Source organism: Bactrocera neohumeralis, chromosome 2 (genome assembly GCF_024586455.1).
Source record: "Bactrocera neohumeralis isolate Rockhampton chromosome 2, APGP_CSIRO_Bneo_wtdbg2-racon-allhic-juicebox.fasta_v2, whole genome shotgun sequence".
NCBI lineage: Eukaryota > Metazoa > Arthropoda > Insecta > Diptera > Tephritidae > Bactrocera > Bactrocera neohumeralis.
The window spans coordinates 443,464-468,360 of NC_065919.1; the positions used below are offsets into that span (position 1 = coordinate 443,464).

General features: G+C 35.4%; 4 protein-coding genes across 6 annotated transcripts; 1 reads left to right on the plus strand and 3 right to left on the minus strand.

Moving 5' to 3' along the window:
• Positions 1-568: 568 nt before the first annotated feature.
• LOC126768098 (uncharacterized) lies at positions 569-10,338 on the minus strand. Its single transcript, XM_050485990.1, has 7 exons — positions 10,168-10,338; positions 9,877-10,108; positions 9,197-9,808; positions 8,924-9,140; positions 8,668-8,858; positions 1,336-2,512; positions 569-1,264 (listed from the first exon to the last, which is right to left on the minus strand). Exons 2-7 carry the CDS (start codon positions 10,105-10,107, stop codon positions 1,059-1,061), a joined length of 2,634 nt encoding a protein of 877 aa, XP_050341947.1. The 5' UTR covers position 10,108; positions 10,168-10,338; the 3' UTR covers positions 569-1,058.
• On the plus strand, positions 3,579-5,513 carry LOC126767781 (uncharacterized). The gene is made up of 2 exons (XM_050485409.1): positions 3,579-4,911; positions 4,979-5,513. Exons 1-2 carry the CDS (start codon positions 3,774-3,776, stop codon positions 5,176-5,178), a joined length of 1,338 nt encoding a protein of 445 aa, XP_050341366.1. The 5' UTR covers positions 3,579-3,773; the 3' UTR covers positions 5,179-5,513.
• A 481-nt stretch (positions 10,339-10,819) lies between the features above and the next one.
• LOC126767783 (uncharacterized) lies at positions 10,820-12,801 on the minus strand. Of its 3 annotated transcripts, none has more exons than XM_050485411.1 (4): positions 12,499-12,798; positions 11,669-12,165; positions 11,220-11,583; positions 10,820-11,138 (listed from the first exon to the last, which is right to left on the minus strand). In XM_050485411.1, the coding sequence occupies exons 1-4, from the start codon at positions 12,701-12,703 to the stop codon at positions 10,945-10,947; spliced, it is 1,260 nt and encodes a 419-aa protein (XP_050341368.1). In that variant the 5' UTR covers positions 12,704-12,798; the 3' UTR covers positions 10,820-10,944. The 3 variants fall into 3 exon arrangements, with proteins under 3 accessions (XP_050341368.1, XP_050341370.1, XP_050341369.1); XM_050485413.1 differs by having other exon boundaries at positions 11,669-12,148; positions 12,499-12,589; XM_050485412.1 differs by having other exon boundaries at positions 11,046-11,157; positions 12,499-12,801.
• Positions 12,802-14,464: 1,663 nt separating this feature from the next.
• Positions 14,465-21,220, minus strand: LOC126768099 (uncharacterized). The gene is made up of 8 exons (XM_050485991.1): positions 20,888-21,220; positions 20,303-20,799; positions 19,859-20,225; positions 19,572-19,759; positions 16,036-16,276; positions 15,451-15,941; positions 14,864-15,230; positions 14,465-14,798 (listed from the first exon to the last, which is right to left on the minus strand). Exons 1-8 carry the CDS (start codon positions 21,111-21,113, stop codon positions 14,608-14,610), a joined length of 2,568 nt encoding a protein of 855 aa, XP_050341948.1. The 5' UTR covers positions 21,114-21,220; the 3' UTR covers positions 14,465-14,607.
• Positions 21,221-24,897: the final 3,677 nt, after the last annotated feature.

Consider the following 24,897-nt stretch of genomic DNA (forward strand, 5'->3'; position numbering starts at 1 on the left):
CCTAAACCAATGTGAGCCAACTGTAGCCTTCTCAAAGCAACGTATATTCCCACGTGGTCATAGAAATACGTTGCATCTGAAGAATTTCTCCATGAAGGTTTCCAGTCAAAATGGTTCCTTCAAGAAGACTTCCGGTGATTTTTGTTGCCCAAACGTGATTTTTGAAAATGTCTGTCGGAAAATTCTTGCGCTAGTTATTGCTTTGTTATGAATGTCTAATGGAAGCATGAATGCTGTTGTGTCGTTCAACCACCGTCTAGAAAAGTAGCCACAATGACTGGGTATACAACTGCCAATATGATTTTCTAATGTGACCCTATCTTTTGCCACAAACAAAACTATGTAAAATCACGTGACAAAAATCCACCATGTAGTATTGGCAGAACTCCGATTGAAAATGTACGTAATGTGAGTATGCATATTAAAAAACCGCGTTTACTCAACCCGGACAAAAAATTCGAATTAAACTACAAACATGTGCCCATCAACCTTTTCTTTAGCTTTGACCTCGCAAAGACTTATTTTTGTTTGCAAACTTCAGAGCCGTCATCAGACTACTGAGACCACGTCCAGAAATAAATCCTTTATTTTTCCAAAATAATCAAATAATTTGTAGACTATGTACTTAAGGACCACCCTTGTAGGTGGTGTTCCAAAAACATCGTTACTTAAATCAATTTATAATTTTGCTAAGATCACATTATTTCCTTGAGAAATAAACATTTGGCTACAAACACATTTCACAAATATTAAATGAAATTATTATTGTTTAAATCTGTTTTACAAGTCGTGTAAATGCTCCCATGTCATTCCATTTGCAGCTGTTGAGTAAAACATTTGGTGCGATCTGCTGAATTACAACTTTTTTTCCTAATAAGTATTTTATTCGAATCGGCTGCAAGTACACTAAATGTGTTAATATTTTCTAAGTGGAAAGACTTCGGTTACTTAAGTTAAAAAAAAAAAAACAGATTTTCTCCGTAAGAGCTGTAGTAAATATATTGTAATGATTCGTTTTTGGTATTATCAGTTATATTTAAGGTACTATGTTGAAATTGTTAGTCTGTCTGATTCACTTCCAAAAGTCCTCGTCTATGGAATACTGGTAGTAAGTTGGAAAGGTTTCTCTGAACCTTCTTGTTGCGGTACAAGTTGTATTTGAATTTAATTGCACGCTCATCCTCGCCTACCAAAGAATTAAAATCTGCATCAGCTGTGTCTTCATTTATCATCACCGGTTGTATGACACACGCCGAATGAAAAGCTACAAGAATGAAAAAGTATTTACATACATATGTGTGTGTGAATATAAAATATTTATGTTAAACCAATTACCGAAAAAACGTTTCTGTTCAACTTGTTGACGGAAATGATTTAACGAAGGTACTGGGAGTGAACTATAGCTCAGTCTTCTCAGCACATCGCTGAAAATACCATGGTAATACTGAAATAGTATATCCTGTTTGTGAAGGCGCAATGGCTCTTGCAGCGAGGTGTTGAAGAGATGGTGCAGATCTAGTGCTGGCGAGCCCCAAAATGAGTACTGAAAGTCGATGATGCGCACATCTACTGGTTCACCTGTCTTCGGGTCGTATTTGAACATAACATTGTTGATCCAGACATCGCCATGGGCCAACACATTTACCTGCCCCGGTGTGGGTGTGAAGCAACGTTTTCCGATTTCCATGTAATGCGGTGCCAGTCTTTTTAGTTTATCCCCATAGAACGCAAGGTCGGGCATATTTTTCAATATAAACTCAGCACATAACAACAGGGATCCAACAAAATAGGTACTATAATTATCGGTGTAGCGATTAAAGAAGCCGCGATCGTATTTTTCCAAGTAACCATTCTCACGCTCATTAAGCACCGCCGATGTGGCATGCAATTTAGCCAACTTCTGCAATATTAGTTTTGTATGTGTCATATCTAGGCCTTGCAAGCGATTCGCCATGATAAAGCCCTTCTCCTTGAGATCCTCGAAAATCAGCAATTGGCGTTTGTGATCTACATGGATGGCTGTAGAAAACAACTCATCAGAATCATCGATCTCGCGAAGCAGCGCAGTTAACTTAGGCAGCACTTCCTCATAAATGGACATTTCACGATTGAATATATCATAAGGAGCCATGATAGCGCTTGCAATAGGATCGCTTTCGTAAGAAGTCTTCACAATTAAACTCTTCTCGAGTCGCTGTTGGCTTCTGCTAAGTTGATATTTTGCTATGACGCGAGTCAAAACTCCACCAAAATTCTCACCCTTCCCCATAGCCGGTTGGGCGTGTATGGAGTATAGGTGAAGACTGGGATCCTTGTGGTGAACACGTAACGCCTCCTGTACATAATTCTCTGTCAGCCACTCAGGCGAATTCAGCCTCTGATATGCCATTTGAATTTTGTAAAGCTTTCTCATGCACACACCTTTATATACTAAATCCCAGAGTGTAAAATTTTTCCGCACAATGATAACATAATGTTGCGCTAGTCTTTTAACACTTCGGGCTACATTTGTTTAAATAAGTGTTTTAATTTGAACAAAAAACTGCAAAAGAGATTTAAACAATTTACTGCACGAGAATTGGTACAGTTAATTATATTTGCATTCCTTCATGTACAAGCTCGATTAACTTTTGGAAGTACTCGCTGTCGTAGCACGTATTTGTAGGAGCTTGACGTCCGCCTTTGAATGACGATGAAAGTCTTATAACCAGACGGAATTACTTACACAAATAAAAATATTACTTTTATACACAACAGTAAATTTAAATAAAAATATAATATTTTTAGACAAATAACCAAATATAACCAAAATTGAGAGCTAAAGATCTGCTGTACAACTGTCTATTAGAACTAAGTTCATTTTTGAATGTTAATTTGTATGGTTTGGCGCAGTTTATGTATAATCATTATGGTGTCATTTAGAGGGTTAAGCCGGCATAGCCAAACATTGCAAAATAAATACACAACTTTTCTTTATAAGTTTGCGCATTGGATAACAGTACAATAATTTTTAATCCCAGACCGACAGCCCGCCTTTGGATTAATTTGCACTAATATTTGCTCTATAAATAGAGTTTGCATTCAGCAATTCTTCATACAATGAAACGTTCAATTAGTACACATCATGTTATGAGACCTTGCCAGTACTTTGTTATCGAAAAATACATAAGGTATGAAGTCTAGTAAAGGTGAAAGGGGGCCACAATCCTCTCTGTAAGGAGTGGCACTAGTCCGACTCGGTACTTTTGAAACAGGAAAAAATATAACTTTTATTTCATTTTAATCATTGTGTTCGTTATTTTATTTAATTCTATTCGCACCGCTTGTCAGAACATTTGCTATTAAATTTCCGGCGAGGTTCTTTCATTGAATTCGCGAATTCATGAGATATGCGAATGTGTAGGTATGAATGTACGTACTAATACATAAGAACTTATTGCTTTAAATGCTAATTTACGCTTTAGAAATATTTATATGAAATCTAATTCTGTTTTACACACTTGTGACTGCTCGCTGCTTTACTTTAATGCACAAGTGTCTGTATATATCCATTTTCCTAACAAACGAATTATACTTTCCTCCACAATGTTGTAAATCAGGGCGGTCATAAAAATTGGCTAAGTCGTGTCGTCTCAGCTCGGGCAGGCAAATATGAAATATAAAAGGTTACAACTCCAGTATTTCCATCGTTATTTGAATGTACGGCCTTGAGTGGGTTAAACGATTTCTATAGTGTCTACTGTTTATTTGTTGTGTTTCAATTAGTGTGCAATATGTCGACGTCTGACGTTAGTATAATAAATTCTTCAGAGAATTTACTAAATATATCCAAGGAGTCCTTCAGCGCTCCCTTCGTTAAAAGTAGCGAAGATCTCCAGCAGTCAGATACGCCTACTTGGCTAACAAAAGACTATTTGGAACAGTGTCTACGTAAGCACTACAAGGATAAAAAGCTAAAAATTCTCAGATGGGACGTTCGTCCAGCGCTGGGAAAAGGTGAAAATTATGGTGGGGTTTTAACTCGCATTCGTGCCGAATGTCAAACACACTTGGGCGCCGTAGTCTCTGGACACTATGTCGTGAAAACATCTTTCGAAGCTGATGAGTTTGCACGAAAAACTATGGAACCGTACGATATTTTCAATCGTGAAATGTCTATCTACGAAAATGTGTTGCCACGGCTGAATGCCTTGTTGGGAGAAATAGGTGACCACGACAAAATCTTTGCTGAGACTATAGCTGTTGATCGTGAACGTTCTGCCCTCATATTCGAAGACTTGAATGTACGGGAATTTGTAATGCCGAACCGCTTAGCTGGGCTGAATATGAATTTGTCAAAGATGGTGCTGCGCAAAATAGCAAAAATGCACGCTTCTTCCACAGTATTGAACGAGCGAGAAAATGGCTGTCTTGAAACCTTTGATCGTGGTTTCTTCAATAGGCATACAGACAATTATATGCCTGGCTTTGAAGGCCTATTGATGGCTTGCAGTCGACGTGTTGCCCAGTGGGACAGCTATCAGTATTACGCGAATAAGTTAATGGCTTTGAAATCTAAGTATGCCGAATTGGGAAAACAAGTATTTGATCCTATTCCAGGTCATGTGAATGTATTGGCGCATGGTGATCTGTGGACAAACAATATAATGGTTAAATACGACAAGAATACTGGCGAACCTTTGGATGTGACGATTATCGATTTTCAATATGCTGCTTGGGGATCACCGGCATTAGATCTCCACTATTTTCTCAATACTTCATTGGAGGAGGCTATGCATTTGAATCATCAAGATGAGCTCATTCAATGTTATTATGAAACTTTTTCGGACACATTAAACAAATTGCAGTACCGAGTTAAAATTCCAAGCTTACATCAGTTTCATTTGCAGCTTGAAGAAAAAGCATTTTACGGTGAGTTGTAATTTTTGTACAATTAACTTTGCCGTTCAAATATTTAACTTTAATATTTATTTTATAGCGTTTCACTCAACTTGCGTTATTTTAGCGGTTCAGCGAAACGAAGATACCGAAGACGCAGATTTTAAAGCGATTATGCAGAACGACCAGCGAGCTACTCGCTTCAAAGACACATGCTTTAGAAATATTTATGTTCAACATATAATAAAAACTCTTCTACCCATATATGAACGACGTGGTTTACTAGATCTTGAGCAATAGTTTAATTTGTTTTCTTGTGATACCTAATCCTTTTGTTATAAAATAAGAAAATAAAGATACATTCTACGAATAATGAAATATTTTAAGATCAATAAAAATGTAAAAATGTTCCATACATGGCAATATTTACCAAATCTTACAGTATATAATTTGAAAATGACCGTAGAGCCGTGAAGAGATACAAAGTTTCAATGAATAAGTTTTTACAAACTGTTTCCAGTGCGGTTCAACACCTATTTGTTCGTTTCTTCTAGTGTAGGACGTCATCATAAAACAACCGATTTATAGCTTCTTTTGTTCTCAATAAAGCCAATGTTGGTAATATCAAGTGTTCAGCTAGTTGTCTTGTATTTTCAGGAGCGATGGAAGGTTTGTACTATTCAGCAGGCTGCAGATTTGAGGACTCAAACTTTGTCACAAATTGGCGTAGAAACTGAGAACTTACTGTCGATGTTCAAGTAAGAGGCCCCTTTTACCACCAAACCACACTAAGTTTTCATGAAAATATATTCTATATTTAGCGATACATTCCGGATGGAATAGAATAGAGGAATTCTTAAAATAACATATATGTGGTTTTGGCTTAGAATTTTATACCTATTATAATCGTGGTTAACGCCAAACCCCTTGTGACCCGGAAAAATTGTCTCTTTAAATTAATCGAGATATGGAACATTATTTTATTCGATATCTTTCGTCCTTGTGTAGTTTGTACTAAAATAACGAAAATCAATGTATCTATTGTATTATAATTCGTCGACTGATATCAACATTTTTCAGACTTAAACTACAGTACATCCAAGATAATAGTTTTTCTAAATTATGTATTAATAATCGGTAGAAAGTTTAATTATATTATGACGTGAAGGAACAATGAACCGATTTAATTAAGTTTTGGTCCCAAGACACATTATCACCGGGAAAGGATGACCTCTCAATTAGATTAATTTATAAAGTCAGCCACACACACATGAGAAGTGCAAATCCATGCTGACACCATTTGTGAAAAATTTTCGTTCCGATTTTAACGTTTGATTTATTTGTTGTAAAGTAAATAATCTGTTGGAATTCCAAATTATTTTATTTCTATAGAATTTATGCGTGAATATAGTCCGATTTCGGTCAGTTTTTGGTTAAACAGTTGCTGTGATGTGGGTTTTGACTTAAAATTGGGTGGTGCTAGATGGTTTCACACCTAGTCACATGCAGCCCTGCTGTACCATTTTTACTATATAATTTGATCCATTAGACGTTTTCTTTAAAGTTTAAATAATTGTGAACAAAAATTCTGTATTGTTATTAACCGATTACTCTCTATAGCAACATGTTGCAAGAGTTTAAAAAAGCCGCATCACCGCATCACCTTATGCAATCTATACCCGGAGCACCATTAATTTATTTCTATTATACTATAAGCAAAACTAATTTTTCGTTAATTTATATTATGTTGCCTAATTAACTATGGCATGGCATGGAAAAAATATATGTATATAGTACTTGTATGTACATATATGCATATTTTGTATAAAATATCTCTCAAATAACTGTTGCCGTTAAAATCTTAAATAACTATTCTAGTTTACTTTGTAACTTAATCGGTCAATGTGTTAGCTATCTTAGTACACTTTTATACACTTGTAACTTGTTGCTACAGAGTATAGTAGTTTTGTTCACCTAACCTTTTTACCTATCACCTAAAATTAAGCGGATATGGGTTTTACTATATAAATGATCAGGATGATGAAAAAAGTTGAAATCTGGGTGACTGTCTGTCCGTCTGTGCAAGCTGTAAATTGAGATATCTTAATGAAACTTGGTATGCAGGTTCCTTAGTACAAAAAAAATTATAAGTTCGTAGATGGGCGTAATCGCACCACTGCCACGCCCACAAAACGCATTAACCCAAAACCTATAAAGTGTTATAATTGAGCACTAAATTAAGATATGAAACTGTAATTTGGCACAGAGGATCGTGGTGGGCTATCATTTTTAAAAAGAGGGTGTGGCCACGCCCTCTAATATGTTTAATGTACATATCTTCTAAAACACTAAAACTCCAACAACCAATGCTATGCTCGAATATTACAAGAACTCCTAGCGACAGTGTTAAAATGGATGAAATTGGACAGCAACCACGCCTATTTCCCATAGAGCACAATTTTATATTCCACTTGATTCTTTCACTCTCCAGTACACAAATCAAGAAGTAATTAGTATAACGGGATAAACTTTGCAAGAATAATGCCTTTAGTGCCTTAAGATTTTTGAACTTCTGGCTTTTAGGATGTGACATGTTAATACTCGTAGTATGTGGTAATGGGAAAAATAGTATATACATACATACATATAAAATTGATTGGATTTCGATCCTCTGGTTCACGTTTTACATCTTCCCAGAAATATAAAATGTTCGGTTGCACCCGAACTTAGCCCATCCTTACTTGCTTTAATTGGTATACTTCTCGATTATTATACTTCTTCTTCTTCTTAATTGGCGTAGACACCGCTTACGCGATTATAGCCGAGTTGACAACAGCGCGCCAGCCGTTTCTTCTTTTCGCTACGTGGCGCCAATTGGATATTCCAAGCGAAGCCAGGTGCTTCTCCACTTGGTCCTTCCAACGGAGTGGAGGTCTTCCTCTTCCTCTGCTTCCCCCGGCGGGTACTGCGTCGAATACTTTCAGAGCTGGAGTGTTTTCGTCCATCCGGACGACTATGTCAATGTCGTCGTATATCTCGTACAGCTCATCGTTCCATCGAATGCGATATTCGCCGTGGCCAATGCGCAAAGGACCATAAATCTTTCGCAGAACCTTTCTCTCGAAAACTCGTAACGTCGACTCATCGGTTGATGTCATCGTCCAAGCCTCTGCAATCGTAGTCCTTATTTCGTTTGCCATGGTCGTCATCAAAAGGGGGGTCTCTCATCCGAGGCTTGTTGTTCCTTTGCATTGGGAGTGTTTTTTTTACGTGGTGGGTCCCAACCCCAGCGCACAACCCTATGTAGGGGATGTTTCGCCTTCTCACTTTAACTCGCCTTCGAACGGATGTTCTTAGGCTACCCAGATTAGACGGTTGTAGCAGCTTTTACACATTATATTTGGTACCCAATTTTCGTTCACTATAACATAAGAAAAAATTTAAAAGGTCATAAAAAAGAACTGACACATACGAACGCCAAACCCTTTGAGGGTTTTACTACACTGACCTAGTACCATCACCCTGACTTGGAATTTCTCATTTATTTATTTTTTGATAATTCAGTGATTTAAGTTTGTCAATAGTGTGGATTTAAAGTTTTTAGTGATTAAGACATTAAAATATGTTGTTATCCTGGTCGAAATTAGACAACTATATTTTTTTTTAAATACAATACATAGGAATTCTGCCTTGCCTTTTTATCGTATTGTATAGTATATTTGATTTCTGCAACTTTCTGTATATTCTATTTCTATATTTGATGCACAACATATGGATATACAATTTTTAATTGTCCAAAAAACCGCACAACTCGAACTCCTTGACAGTGCGCTGCAGAAATGCCCGATATTTGGGATTTTCAACATTTTGTCGTCTCATTTCATCGCCTTCTTCCGTTCGTGAGGTAAGATTCTCCAGTTTCTCATCTCCTGTGGACTCCATGAAAATAAGTGGTGTGAGGCATGTGGCAGCGATGACACCTGGAATTAAAATATGAACAATATCGGGCATACGCTGAATTTATACTCGTAACTCATATGTGTACCTTGAAGGCTATTCTTAATAAGCTCGATATTTATGTCCTTCAACGTTGGTATATAACCGTCATATTGAAGCTTTTCTAATGTTTCTTTTAATATCCGATGATATTCGCGCACGATGAATTTAAAATGTACTTTCCGCACATTCTCATTTAATGAACCAAAAAGGAAATAATTTAGATCCACCGCCGGTGAGCCGTAGTAAGATAGCTGGAAGTCTAACTGCAAAAAAAAATGTCAATTCCATTTATCAAATATACGACGTACTGAATTCTCACCATGACTACATCATCGGGATTCTTTGTGTCATTATTTATATGGAACATTAAGTTGTCAATCCACAAATCGGCCAAGTTAAAAACTCGGAAGCCCTGATCATGTGACTCATACATTTTAAGTGCATTTTGAAGCACATTTTCAGCCAATTTGAACATTTTCTCTGTGATCTCTTCATAACCCTTCCAGTGTGTCAATTCCTCGGCAATACATCTTATATTTACAGGAAAGAATGAAAGAAATTCCTTGCGGTCTGGATTCCTGGAAATGGGGGCTTCTTTAAAAAATTCGAAGATTTCCGGTGTATCTTTGGCAATGACCGCGGAACAAGCGTGTAACTTTGCCAGCCTTTCGATGGTCGGCAGAGTATAGTCTAGATTAAGCAAACGACATCTTTCAAAGTTTTCATAACCCGTTAGTTGCATATCCTCCAGCACAAGGAAGGGCTCAGGTGTTTCGGTGGTATAATAGCATGCAGGCGCAATTTTCGTTTTGTCACCAATGGAGGCCAGCAACTCCTCCACCCGTGGCAGAATTTCTTTATAAGCCAGAATTTCGCGTTTAAATAATTTACTTTTGTGCGCAACAACCCCAGTGTAGCCTTTCGGATGATCCTAACACAAAAATTGATTAATTTAACTGTGACAAATATGCACAACAATCATAATAAGCTCAAACTTACTTTAATTATGACCGAGAAGCGACCGGTACCGTCTTTCCGCGCCAAATTAAATGTCACCCGATGCATTTCGCTCGCAAAGCCACTGCCATTATCACCTGTCAGCAACGCGTCTTTCACCACTATCTCCTGCACTTCTATGGTTTCATCTTTGAAATATTCCTTCAACACATCTTGCAAGAATTCAGCATTGATCCATTCCGGTGGCTGGTAGTTTTTGGCACCTGTCCCCATTCTAACAAAATTCCGGTAAAATTTTCATAAAATCACTTTTATAATTGTTTTAATTGTCACCTGACTGAAGTTGACTCAATTTGTTAATACTGGCGCGCTACGTCTAGATCTGTTACTGCTTATAACTTAGTGACGGTCAGAATAGTACTGTGCTTCTGAAAACCTGCCTTTGATAGTGAGTGAGAGTTGCTGGCTCTCACGTGCTTCAGCAGTTAGCTTTTTGTTCATTCCCATTGAATATTTGGTTGTTCACACACATTTATTTTACTTACGATTGTATTTCTGTATTTTATTATAACTTCTCTCTATGCTGAATGAAATTTATAAGAAATCCATGTATGTATATAGTACATTTTATTACGGCCTACGCGTAAACAGCTGATTTTGATAGCAGCAGAAAGCTCTTTTGAAGTGATAGAAAATGAAAATGCAGCTTTGAAAGTCTAATGTTAATCAGAAAATACTTTCAAAACCAAAAGTGTGTGCGCCGATAAGTATCTTGTTTTGGCGCTTTGGTGTATTCATAGCAGAATATACATAAAATAATTTCAAGCTTTTTTAATCGGCATCGGCTATACAAAGCTTGCATATACATACTTATATATCCATAAGTATGTAGTATATGTAAAAGTTTGTAGATAAGTTCTTATCACGTGTAAATATTTGTAACATATATCGGCAAACCTTAACTATTTTAAATAAAAAGCGAAAATAAATTGAAAAAGCTATTATGCACTAAACTCTTTTTTATCACTCAATGAATATTCCTTGTTTGAATGCATGACCTGATAAATAGGTGTACCGGCTTTTGTTTCTCACATATTGTCTTCTAATCTATTAAAAATCCAAAATACCACGTCTATACAAAAACGGTAAAATATCCAACATAGCACGCACATAGAGCGGGTTGGTATAGGCCTTGTGTCGGAATTTGTTGCCTTCGTCCCCTGGCTGTATAAGCTTTAATAAACTGGCGTCCTTATCTGAAGGCATGAGTATCAAAACCAGATGTGTAAATGTTGTACTATACCCTGTGAAAGATATACATATCTGTTAGATAAAATAGAATATATCCCAACATAGCGTATATGTATATAGACAATAACTCTCACCCCAAAATCCGTATTTCAGCATGCTAATATGTAGGTCGGAGAGTTTCGGAGTTGGTTTGGCATAATGTAATAGTCTTAAACATTTAAGCAGATGTGTATGATAAATTCGTATGAAGTGGTCAAATTCAAAAATGCGCAAGTTGCTCTCAACGGAGCATATTATTAGTTCCCATAGATCCTGTGCCGGGCTGCCCCATTTGCATAGTTGAAAGTCTACGAAGCGTATTTGATTCACCTCACCATTTGAGGTGTAATTTAGCATAATATTGCTAGACCAAAAATCTCCATGATTCAGTACCTTAAACTCGGCGGGATCTGTGTTGAAACAGCCCATGGCTGCATTAACAAATTGTTCAGCATTTGGCTGAAGTTAAAAGGTAGAAAGAGGTGCTTACCAATAATTTGCCATCAACTTGCAATCGACGGTGTCTATTTTTAGTTATACTCACAATACATTCCATATATTTGTCATAATCTTCTAAGCCCCATGTCGTCATTGCTACTTTGTAGCTTTGTATACGCGCTTGATAAGATTTCGACTTTTCATAATTGGCGGGTAGATAGCTTTTTTGGAAGTCATCTGGGTATGCACCGTACTTTTCATGCCACATAACACTGGCAGCGTGGAACTCAGCTAACTTCTCTAGAACACGTTTCATATGCGGCATATCGAATCCTTTGAGTCTATTAATGTTTCGAAATTTCTTTGTATTTAAATCTTCGAGAACGATAGTAATGCGACTGGATTTTTGCTCGATCCATTGACACTTGGGTGCGAATTTAACTTTCTTGCCGAGATCATGATAAAATTGTTCCAGTTGAGGAAGAATTTGTTCATACATAAGTCTTTCCTTCGGAAAGAGATTCAGTGAATTGATAAGTGTTCCGCCCTTGTCATCATCCAGCATTGTTTTAACGATATACGACTTCTGTTGTGTGTAACCATCTCGAATATAGTTAGAAAATAAAAGAAAACAAAGTAATATAAAAACAATATATTATAATCTTTGTATAATTATTAATATTTTAAAGTCTTCTTATTAGCAGTTGGGTGTGGGGCGTAAAAGTGATTAAATAATTGCCACCGTTATCACGACTGTCAATATTTTCTAAGTTTCGTTTCATAAGACTTTGTGAATAGCCGATATTGTCTTGAATTATATTTTTATTGTTGCTTTTTGTTTCAAGTTCATTTCACGTTTTCATGGAATCGGCTTTTCTAAAATACCCTGATCTTCTGAATTTCGGTTAATATTTATCCGACTACGAAAACACGTACCTTTTAGTTCAATGTCCATTAAAATGCGCATCATGAGCGATGTGTAATTCTCACCCGGCGGTGTAGCCGGGATAGGGGTCAATTTCAATATTTTGTGAAAATTTGAATCTTCCCGGAGCAATACCTTCTCGAAATATTTAGCATTTATCCATTTAGGAATATCAAACTGTATATTGTTATTGAATTTGTTGCTATTGTCGGGCATTATTTTATTCTCTGTTTTTGACTTTTATATTAAAACCTTTGAGAGCTCTTTCGTAACCTAATGTTGAGCGGCAACTAGATGCTCGTACAAAGTGAGTTCTGGCTAGCTTTCAATTACCGCAGTTAGATGCAAGCAAACGCTCGTAGCCATGTATTTGTACATATTTGTATACATTATTTAACTTGTCTCGCAAAACCACTGAAGTTGAGCGTGCGTCAGTTGTGTACACTTGTTGTTTATATGGCACAAATAAGCTTGCAAAAAGCTCAGAGAGTTAATTAATATTCACATAGAGAGCATAATAACAGTTATTACTCTACTAGTTGCCTAATTGATTCCTAATGACTTTATAATAATTTCTCTATTATTCAACTACGCTCTGTTTTCAGTTATCGTTAGTTTAAACTTTCATTCTTTGCCTTTCAAAGGGCAACTGAGTATCTACAAAATTATTTTAAAGAAATAAGTGAGGATAACAGAGTTTCCGAAGAAATTTAGCATTTGAAATCGCGCTTCTTTACTTGCAATAACTCACAGTCTACTCAGTTTCATTAAGATATCTTGTGCTATTGGGACTCCTATAGCAAGTTTGAATCAATAGATTACGTTTAATATACAAGTATCACAATGTTCATGAGAATTAAGTAAGACACTAGCAATTATTTTATAAAATTTAATTATCTGCAATTATGATAAAATGTAAAGATATCTAAAATAGCCTCTTTAAAGTAAGGGTTTGTGAAACTCTTTATCCAAAAGCGCTGATCAGCCTCGCCTGAGCTTATTAAAGTGAATTATTTTAAATCGTGTACATTGTTAAAGAAGATAAGAAAAATTTAATGTAAGCGTATTATCAGCGAAACTATCTTGCCAGCATCAATTCAACCTCTTTGTCAATTGCTGTTGATAAATACATTAACTAGTCAATTATTTTGATGCATTTATGCTGCTGAGTTGATAACCGAAGGTCCATGGCAGATGTACCTCATTTGCGTATTTGAAAATCAACGAATAGGACATCATCATGACTAGGATGTGAGCAGGACACATATCTAAATATTATTTGTCCTTAAATCATGGTTTAAGACATTTAATTCATTAGGGCTCGCATAGTTTAGGCGCGGGCCCTCGTTAAAAATTTGTTCCCCTACAAGAAGGCTCTCAATATACATACATACGTATTCTTCAGAATCATCGAGTGGCCACTTCCGCATCACATTTTTCAATAAAAGACCTCTGGCTCTTTGTAAATGTAGATATAGGCGACGGTTTGCTTTCGTGATAATTGTTCTTGTAGAATTTCCCGTAACACCCTCTAATTCTAAATAGCGCGTTGAAGGTGTATTCATTTGCTCCATATTCAAATTTTGTAGGATCCAATCATTAACCTTATGAGCGCAACATACATACATTAAGACTGTTAATTTCAGACCTCAGTTTTTCAACTCTTCATATGACGGGATAAATTAAAGCATTTGCAACAAGGCGCAAGAAGAACATTACTAAGCTACTCTTCGTTTACGCCACTTTCTTTCTTCTGGAAATGGTGGGTTTATGTCGTAAATATCATTTGGTTAAGGAGATGTTGTAATAAAAGAAACTTTATATACCTACCCTGTTCCGGGTATAATGAATGTGTCATATTATTCAAAATACTAGAAACCACAAATATTTACTGGATCTTCGTAAATCCGATTTTTTTGCATTTTCAAATATGCGGAGAGTGCCAGCTCTATTGAAGACAATAAATAGACAAGTTGGTAATTTTCATAATGACAAGGTGAATTTATTTTTAACACTCTTTGTTGTTTTAATACACTTTATATGTACAGCGTAGAAGGTTATACAAGTACATGAGAGATATATGATACCATCTATGTAAAGCTCGGTGAATTTAAAAGTTGCTAGACCTTCCAGTCCAACAAACCACGATTATCCAACCATGGTAAAAGCTTCGATACAGACTCAACATATTTTGGATTAGTATACATGGCAAATTTAAGTTTATCCTCGTTTTGCGTTCCATTTTTGTTGGTTTCATCACCACTTTTCTCCAACATCACGACGGGCAATATTTTAGCGACCGCCAAATAGGCTAAAAAATATGAATTCATGTCTATAATTTAAAGGGGCACAAATAGATTTTATCTACTTTCTTACCTGTTAGACCATGTTTCAATAACACGGAGTGGAGGTTACGAAGTTTCGGTAAAGGCCTGTGATATTGAAGAAGTTTTAAATTCTCAACCAGGTTATCGAAATAGTAACGAACCAAGTAGTCAAAATGTGCTATTTTGATGTCTGCGGCAGTGGAGGATAGGATGAAGTAATACAGATCATTAGCTGGCGAGCCGTATTTGCCCACTTGAAAGTCAATAAAACGAGTATCCATAATTGTGCCGAACGCACTATACTTAAATAAAATGTTATTCACCCAGCAATCGCCGTGGTTGAGTACGTTGAATTCACTTGGATTATAAGTCTGATTCTGCAGCAGGCGATCCACCAGGTAGCTGTCGCTGTCAGCCTAAAAATTAAGATGTGAATATATAAGTATAAGTTTTTTCTAAAGGCATCCTATACAATATTATAAGTAATCTGCTTATTAGCGAAATTGTGATTTGCTCATTCTAAGAATTAGTCAAGTAGATTTTTAGGTGCATACTACAATCGTATAGCAACAATTTTCGAGAATTTAACGAGTCCAATTAGATGTCCTTAATGCAAATGTATAACGTGCCACTTACCAACTTTTCATAGTACGCTTGACCATTATTCCACTTTTTCAATTGGGCTAAGAATGCACTAGACGAATTGAATTGCTTCAGTAGTTCTGTATTATTCTTTGAATAAATTCCAACAGTGAATTCCTCGGGAAACATTCCAAAGTGTTCCACGTAGCACGCGGATGCAGCATGGAATTCAGCCAGTTTCTGGAGCACATGTTTGGTATGTTCCAAGTCTAAACCTTTGACTCGATTAGCATTTTTATAACCTCTTGGGCGTAGATCTTCCAGCAAAACATAATCGACACCTATGTCGCGATCGACTTGATACGCCTTCGGAGCAAATTTAATATCACTGCCCGCTTGCTTGTAAAGCGCTTCGAATTTCGGTATAATACTGTGGTACGTTTTTTCCTCCTTCGGGAACAGTTTTAGCAGATTTATTATTTTTGACATCATTTCGTTGCTATGCGGTACTTTAAGGACGAAAGTATCAGTTTTTAAGCTGCCATCTGTATGTGAAATTGTTAAAGTGTTAAGATAAAACATTTCTAAGAAGAGACTATGTAAAGAGCACAAGATCTAATATTATATGCGCATAAAAACCTGTAAGCTCTACATCCAGATGGAGACGCATCAGCAAAGATGAATAGTTGGCGTTGCTACTCGGGTCAATATCACATCGAGCGTTGACAATTTTGCTAAAATCTTCTCCAATATGGGTGCGTGCGGCATTTTCAAAAGTGACTGCTTCCAACCACTCAGGTACTTTGCCAACATCATTCTCGACATTTCCGTTTGGTGTGTTGTTCATTGTAATTTGGTAAACCTTAGAAGAATACATGTAAACATATGCATATTATTAATTAAACACATTTGAAGTTGTAAATTGGAAAAGTAGTTTTTTGATGGTAACGTTTTTGGATCAACGAAAGACAGATGTCGCTTGAGTTTGTGGGTGGAGCTATACAGCCCTCCTTGCAAAACACCTTAGCGTGTCATCCCTAAAAATACATGAGTATGTATACATAAACGAATATTAAAATCCCACCCTCGTACAACTTCTAATTCGCCAAAAAAAAATGTAACAGGTGACTAACAATGTGTGGAACATTGTATACCCTCACAATTCGTGCGTTAGTAAGTAACTTTGAACTCATTACGTATATGGTATTTTTGGTATCTTATGCGGATGTAGGAAAAACCCGTTATAGAAAGGCTAAATACCATAAATGTACGCCTAAATTGTTTTAAGTGTTTTTTTTTTTTATTTTCACTTGTGATAATATACTACATACCTTATATATGTATGTATGTATCTACCCAATGTCTCATTTGAAAAGAGTTAATTTTTTAGGCTCAGTTCTTAGAGTTCAATATTTGAAGCTGGCTGGAGGATAATATCTACCACAAATATGGAGAAAGCGTCAAGTAAGCAATTTTTTTTGGTTTATGTATTTCGTTATATTCACATTCACTATGTTATTATATTCCAATTAAATGAAATTTAAAATTTTCGTATTTTATTTTAAAAAAGTCAAAATTATTGATAACTTTCTATCCGATGCTATCACACTCTGCGTTAAGTAGCACGTTCAGGTAATGTCGTCACAAGTGTCGGCAATTAAGTCCATTTAATATTTGTACTTGATGATGGCAGATAATAATCGCTTTTCACTATCTTTTAAACTTAAATTACTATTATTAACGATTGTAGTAAATCAGAACTTATTTTATTTTTACGTTGTCCATACATGGAAACTAAACAAGTTTTACTATTTTATCAATCACAATTCACACCCCAATGGCGTTTTTGGTACTGATAATTTCTCAGCACATTTCCTTTATTTTATATCAAAAGAAACATACATAGCATGTTTGCTTACATTTCATTTATGGTGAAAAATAAATTAAAAGTATCGGTATAAATTGGACAAACTTGATAATTAACATTTACCTCTTGCTATAAAGATAGAGCTGAATATTATTTGCCCAATTGCAGCGGTCGCACCCAATGTTTGCCGAAAGATTGCTGGTTCTGGTATGAAATGTGGTTGGTTCGGTTAGGAATGCTCCGAATTCGCATAAGTCGAATTATATTCGTTGAAAAATAATACCACACACCAATTGATTATTCTCTGAATTATAGCCGGTGAATAAAAATACAGCAACAACAATCATTCATCATGCCTCCGCAACCAACTGCACTCCCCCCTACCTGGGCCACTATCGACACTTGCTATGTATGGTACGAGTATCATTATCACTATGCGATAGGCAAAGTGACCATATCACAAGAACCGTGAGTGCCACTAATAATGCTTGATTGATAAGTCTGTTTTGTGAGCGTACTTGGCTGATTAGAACTGTGGCCTGTTTGCGTTATAAATTTGGCATATATTTATACATATGTACATTGAATGCCTGCTTATTACCGGGACATGTGATGCGATTTCTTAACACACACACATACATACATATGTCTCTGAAACTGTTTCGAATATGAAAAGTAGAAATCCCCTGCTGCTGCGATGTGTGCGTTCCAGGTTGTGATTCACTTTCAACTTAGAAGAACATTTTAGATTTATTCGTTTGCTTTTCAATTTAGTTTTAATTGGTGTTAATTGATGTGCGCCACTAGGTATGACACTAAAGCATTTAAAATATGTGGCTTGAATTTTAAAACGGTTTTTACACAATACTTGAGTAAACTTCGTAAGCTATGTATAAATACGTATCTTCATATCCTCAATGTAAATGTAACAGACCAAAAGCATCGGAGATCTTTAGCGATGAGCTGAGTTGATTTAGCCATGTACGTTTGTCTGTATATACGCGAGTTCCTGAGTTTTTAAGATATCGATCTTTTGCACACGTTCTTCTCTCACCAAAAAGCTGATAATGTGTCGGAACAGCCAATATCGGATCACTATGGCATATAGCTGCTCCGATCGGAATCAAGTGCTTGTATAGGAACTTTTGTACTTGTGAAGGATATTCTAGCTTCGGTACGAACGAAGTTAACCTTTTATCTTGTTATTTATTGAATTGGCCTCCATTAAACTGAAATAACAAATCTTTCTTGAAGAAAAGATTGCAAATTATTTAAAAGATTTTAGTTGAAAATTTCAATTACTAAAAAAAGTTCTTTGGGCAGGCGTGGAAATGTAATTTTACTAATTATATGAAAAGAACGAAGCTATCGAAATATAATATGTTCGCAAAAGTTACAGTCAGTATGACTTCAAAACGTCCAAAATCACATCCGGTTCTAAAAAAGAATACAAAGTAGTAAATACAACGGTGTCTGGAATATTAATTTGTATTCTTTGTATTTTACTATAATTTTACTTGTATTTTCACTATCCAGCTTCGTTCGATTTCTTCCTGGGTAATTCAGAATGCTTCGTTAATCCGGCCTAACGACGACATTGAATTGAAGCGATGAGTTGATAAACAAAACATTTAAAAATACGAGTTTGTATATTTTTTTGCTCAAAAAGAGCTTTTGCGCCAAAGCTTTCGCATCCAAGCACATGTTGTGTATTCTTCAGCTAACTTTAAGGTACTCATGTACTTGATCTCTTTTTTAAGAGATCCTACAAAAATTTACTCTTAAAACTTCGATAGCTCGTAAGTAATATCTTGGATGAGTATCAGTGAAATATAAACTTTTGTGTGTTTCTTTAAAAATTAAAGCATCGTGAACATCCCACAATATGAAGCATTGAAAGTGCATATTTTGATCGTAAATGAGGTCATGGCAATGCAATTCAGCAGAGTTGCAAACTAAGCTTCTGCTAGCAGTTAGTAAGGAAGTACAAAATTATAAATTAGTTTTGGAAAGTTACTTTTTATTACAATTGTAATTTTGACTTACAATGTTATACATTTATAAAAAATACGAAAACTTTTATTATGTGAGCTTGATTTAACATTCATATTTCCGTTGATATTTGTGCGGAGATACAATAAGCAGATATAGAGACAAGAGTTGGCCCACCGCTGCATCACAGAAGAGCGTTTAGTACTCCAATGGATTATTTGAATGGCATTAATGCCTAAACAATCTATTTGTATTTACAAAACCACTCGGTGTTTCCCATTCGATACGCAAGGATTGAGGTAATTAACACTTATACTTCGAAAACTCCGCGATTGCTCATCCAGGGCAGCAAAATTTCCAAATGTTTGCGGTACCTGGGGTTGGAGAACATCAAATTTCTAAACCGATCACCAGCATCCGAATCATTAATGAAGCTATCTATATTAGAATCGTCATTAGATTCCAATAAAGCCACTGCCATAACACCGAAAGACGTCGATAATCCTATTGATATGGTGAAATATATACAAACATAATAATATGAATAAATTAGCTTTGACATCACATAATTGCAATAAGCCAAATTGTTCTGAAACTACTTACCCCATATTCCATATTTTATAATTGCATAATGAATTTCTTTCAATGTCGGCAATTTTTTGGGGTACTTCAAAATTGTTAAGTTTTTCACTAAGTTTTCGTGATAGAATTTAATAAGATAGTTGAATTTATTGACTTTTAAATCATATGCGGTAGACGATACCAAGAAGTACAGCAAGTCCTTCGCAGGAGAGCCATAATTCACCATTTGGTAGTCGATGAGGACCGTGTCTACAATTTTGCCTTCTGCATCGTATTTAAACATGATGTTGTTGCTCCAGCAGTCACCATGGTTCAAAACATTAAATTCATTTGGATCATACTTTGATGTATCGAACAATAAATCGGTAATATAATCGAAAACATTAACCTGAGTATTCAAATGATTCAAGCCGATTAGAAAGTTTGGAAGTAAATAGCAGCTAAAGCTTCTAGTGAGTCACTTACCAAGTCGTCCATGTAATCTTCGCTACCCTTAATTGTTTTTACAGAGGATAAAAATTGTGATTCAATTGTTGCACTGAAATTTTCCATATTTTGTCGCTGGGATTCGCTGAATATACCTTTAATGAACATCTCCGGGAATATACCTTTAGTCTCGACACGTGTGGCCGAAGCAGCATGCCACTGCGATAAACGCTCAAGCACTGCCTTTGTATGCACCAAGTTGAGTCCCTCCAATCGATTGGCGTTCTTATAACCAAGTGGTCGAAGGTCTTCCAGCAATATTACTCCAAATTCGGAAGGTGTATCGATGTTATAACAACTGGCGGAAAACATTGCATTGACTCCGGCATTTACGTACATCTTCTTGAACTCGGGTAGAACTTCATGGTACATCTTGTACTCGATTTCGAAAATGTTATGCTTGCGCATCATATCTTTAAGAATTTCATTTTCCTGCGGCAGCTTCATCATGAGCGAAATCGAATCCGTTAAGGCATCTGCACTTCAAATGGCGGAATCGAATGCAGTAAAAGTATATAATTTAGTAAATTGTATATTTTACATCTTTCACAAATACTCATTAACCTGTTAATTCAATGTCTATATGAATACGTAGCATGACAGTGGCATAGTTTTCTCCAGCAGCCAATGCGGGCTTAGCCTCAAAATGTGTGATTTTTCGAAATTTCGGAATGGACTCGATAAGAACATTTTCAAATAGTTCTGCCGTTAACCATTTTGGAATTTCGAAACCTGTACCTGGTTTTATTTCTGACGCTTCATTCTGATTTTGATCGGTTACGGATGACATCCTAAACTCTTTATATAGTATGTATTATAACAATAAACTTTTATATTCTTGTTAATAAACAGCGTTTATGCTGTTCAACGGTTCGTTCACGACTATTTCAAATTTTGCCAATCACTTGCCTCACTATTTGTACCGCATCAGATCGGATCGCTCGCCTCTCTCTTTGTATAGAGAGCGCATCAGCAAACATTTTAATCATTAAGTACTGATACAAATTAAAAATAATTGTGAAATATTATCTACGAAGTTTGTTGTCATAAACACCACATTGCATTTCATTGTAAGGAATAATTTAATAATTGGGTGCTTAACATTGTAAAACACTCGTCACATTTTACATACATACATATGTACGCCTGCTATATTTTTGAATTTTTCATTGCGAGTTGGAATATATGTACATACATAAGTGTTCTGCAAGTTCAGTAGTTAAGTACTACGTATGCATACTTATGTACACTCGGCGAAAAAACCCACGCACTTAATAGAATGACTATGAATAAATAGGTATAAGGTTCATGTTATCTAAAGATAAACAGTCTTTTATTTACTTCATGTTTAAAGCATATGAAAATCATATAATAAACTTATAGTTTAGCACTTGTTTTAGTGAGAAATGCAAACACACACACACATAACAAACCTTACAACTAAAATTTGTTATGAACAATAATATAACTTTAAAACAAGTTATTTAAATATTTTGCATTTCATATGTTCTGTATTTAACAATAGAACCATAACAAACCAAAATAAAACTATTAAATCATTGGATTGAAATCTGGACTGTTTCCTGGCTACGTGAGAGACTCAATTTCATAAAATGTTTTTGGTTTGTAATATGTAAATGCTTGTAATGAATTATTGAAAAATATATTTCAGTATTTTTATGCTTTAATTACCGTTCCTCTGTGGCAAAGAGCTGAATCATCCTGAAAATAAACTTTTATAGTCTGTTCGAACAGCTGTTCAATAGTTGGCAAAGCGACTTCTTTCAAAATCGCGATGTATTTTTGCTGCCCAACACCAAACTTAGTTATAGCCAACACGCACCATTAAATAAGGCGAATGCTTTACGGATTATAAAACACAGCTTTCCAAAAAAACGCTCTCCTTTCCTGCGACGTACTGTAGAATTTCCGTCAGATCCAAACAAATTAAATTTGGATTCGCCGGAAGTATATAACATTTCCCCAGTCTAGTGTAGTCCAAGTTGTGTGTGATTTTACCCACTCTAGCTGCTGTTCCGTCATTCGGGTTATGGCTTTTTGGCTGAACGGCTTATTTATACTTATATTTGTTTATAGTTTCGTAAAAAATTGAATTGATTATTCCAGCATGTTCACATAGTATAGTAATACAATTCCATTTAATTTGTCGTTCATAACCAGGTTTTACTTTTTCGGATGTCCCCTATCCTTTTCCGATTTAAAGAATTAAAACTCGTATAATTTTTAATGATATCACTTTTGCCCATTTCACGAGCTATTTGAGGATAATTTATTTTGACTTGAAGCTAAGATATGTACTTTCTTCTCTATTCTAACACCATGTCCAACTTCACTTATTTTTGCAACTGACCCAAAAGAAAATACCGCAAGTGCAGAGACTAACGGTTTCAGAAATAACGATAAGCTAATGTATATAGTTACCTAACAAAAAAGCCAAACACGAGAAATAGTGTATTTTGAGCCAATGGCGACAGTTTAAAAATTTAATATTGTAAAATTTTCTACTGCGTTGGTTTTTTTTCTCGGAGTGTATGTACATATACTACATATCTGAGTTCCGAATACCTTGTGATGCCAATCAGTTTAATGTATACATATATATTTCAATAGCATACATATACATATATACATACATACATATGTGTGTACATGAATTAAAATTCGTTAACGATATGAGTAGATAGTAAATAGTCACTAAGTAGCTCGTAATAAGAATATCATATCAACTTTATGACCGAAAGAAAGGTATTTGCGAATATAAAGTACACGAATACTCTTATACACTTTCATATAAGTATGTACATACAAGTATTGTGTTCATAAATGCTATGGCTAAGAGCCAAAGTGACAGATATACCAAGCAAGCGTTACCTGAAAACTAAACACATTTGCCAAAAAACATGAATACCACTTAATAGTGACAATTTTATTTGTTTTATTTAGTTAACAACAAAAACAAACAAAATTCAATTAGTATAAGAGCGCAATAAAAGTATGCTTGCATAGGTTTCCGCATGAATTCCACAAATAATTACTATTATTCCATTCTACTTGATGACTTGTTTCAAGCCGGTATAATTTCGAATCCCTCGTTCCAAAGCTGACAACAGATACTCATTTGCTTTCGAATAGTAAGACGACAAACAAAATAATTATATTCTTACCCTTTTATTAATAATTTAAAAATATGGAATTCGATAAACTCATTACAGAAAACTGTGTTGTGATCGAACCAATATATTTCTCATTATCTTTAAACAGCTTGGCACATCCTAAAAAAATGTTGTTTAAATTTTCATATATGTACATACATATGTACATATGTATATGCTTCATAATTCCAAAGCGCTCATTTGAAAAAAATCGACCATCAAACCTTCTCGATAGGAACCAAAACTATTCAAACACTTAGGAACCGAATAAGTGGGCTTTTTGACGAAAATATCGATCAATGTGTGAGATATATAATTGAAATTCGAAGAGAACCCTTTCATGATAGCAATATGCCTTAATGCCAAAAATGGGTTAAATCGGGTCAATACTTCTCTTAGCCCCATATACATACCTAACATAAAGATTTTCAGATTTCCGGGTAACTTTATACCACGTACCAATATATAAAAATGAGAGAGCATATTTTACTAATAACAGTATATCTTTGGGCCAAAAATTGATAGAATTGGGTGAAAACTTGGCTAAACCCCTATATAACTAATTTCAGAATTTTCGAGTATCCGGCTGACCTTCCCCCATATAAATTGGTGATGGTGTGTAAAGGTACCTTAATGAAACAGAGCGAGCATTTAATTATAAACAGCATGTTCATAGTACATATGTATGTGGTATTGGCTAAAATAAATGAAATCGATTAAGGATGATTTAGTATAATTTTCGCTTTAATTGTAATATATTCACGATTCCACTGAACGGTACATGATGGACTCAATGTCAAATACGTTGTGCTTCTCCAAAATGCTTTGCATCGAAGCAATTGGTATTTTCATCATATAGGATAGTACTTTCTACTCGGCAGTACAACCTGATTGTGGCGTAATTCTTGCCGGCGCTATCGTAGGTTTCATTTTAAAATTCTTCACTTCCTGAAACTTTGTCTCGTTTTCAATAAGTCTACGAACAGAGCGGCGTTTGCCCAAAAGGGTATTAAAAGCCCAACACTATCCTTAGCATCATTGGTATTGACGTTTTCGTCGCCGATCAGATACTACTTACTTCTTTGAGCGTTTCCTTTTGTCATCGGCATTTTCGTGATTAATTCTTTTTAGAATTAATATGTGGCACTCGTGATAAATAACGCCTAACTAGTCAACTTTAAGGGAGCGAGCAACAATTCGAAGCTTTAAATGAAATGCTTAGTCGAGATTTTAAGAGCTTAAAAGCGTACTCTTAGAGATAAGAGCTCATTGCCTGCACAAATTATATATACATATATGTATGTATATATGAAGATTGAGATTATCGCTTTCCAGAGTTCAACCACAGACGCTTGATTTAGTTTAGTTATTTAACAGTTAAAATTTTTTAAACTAATTTTT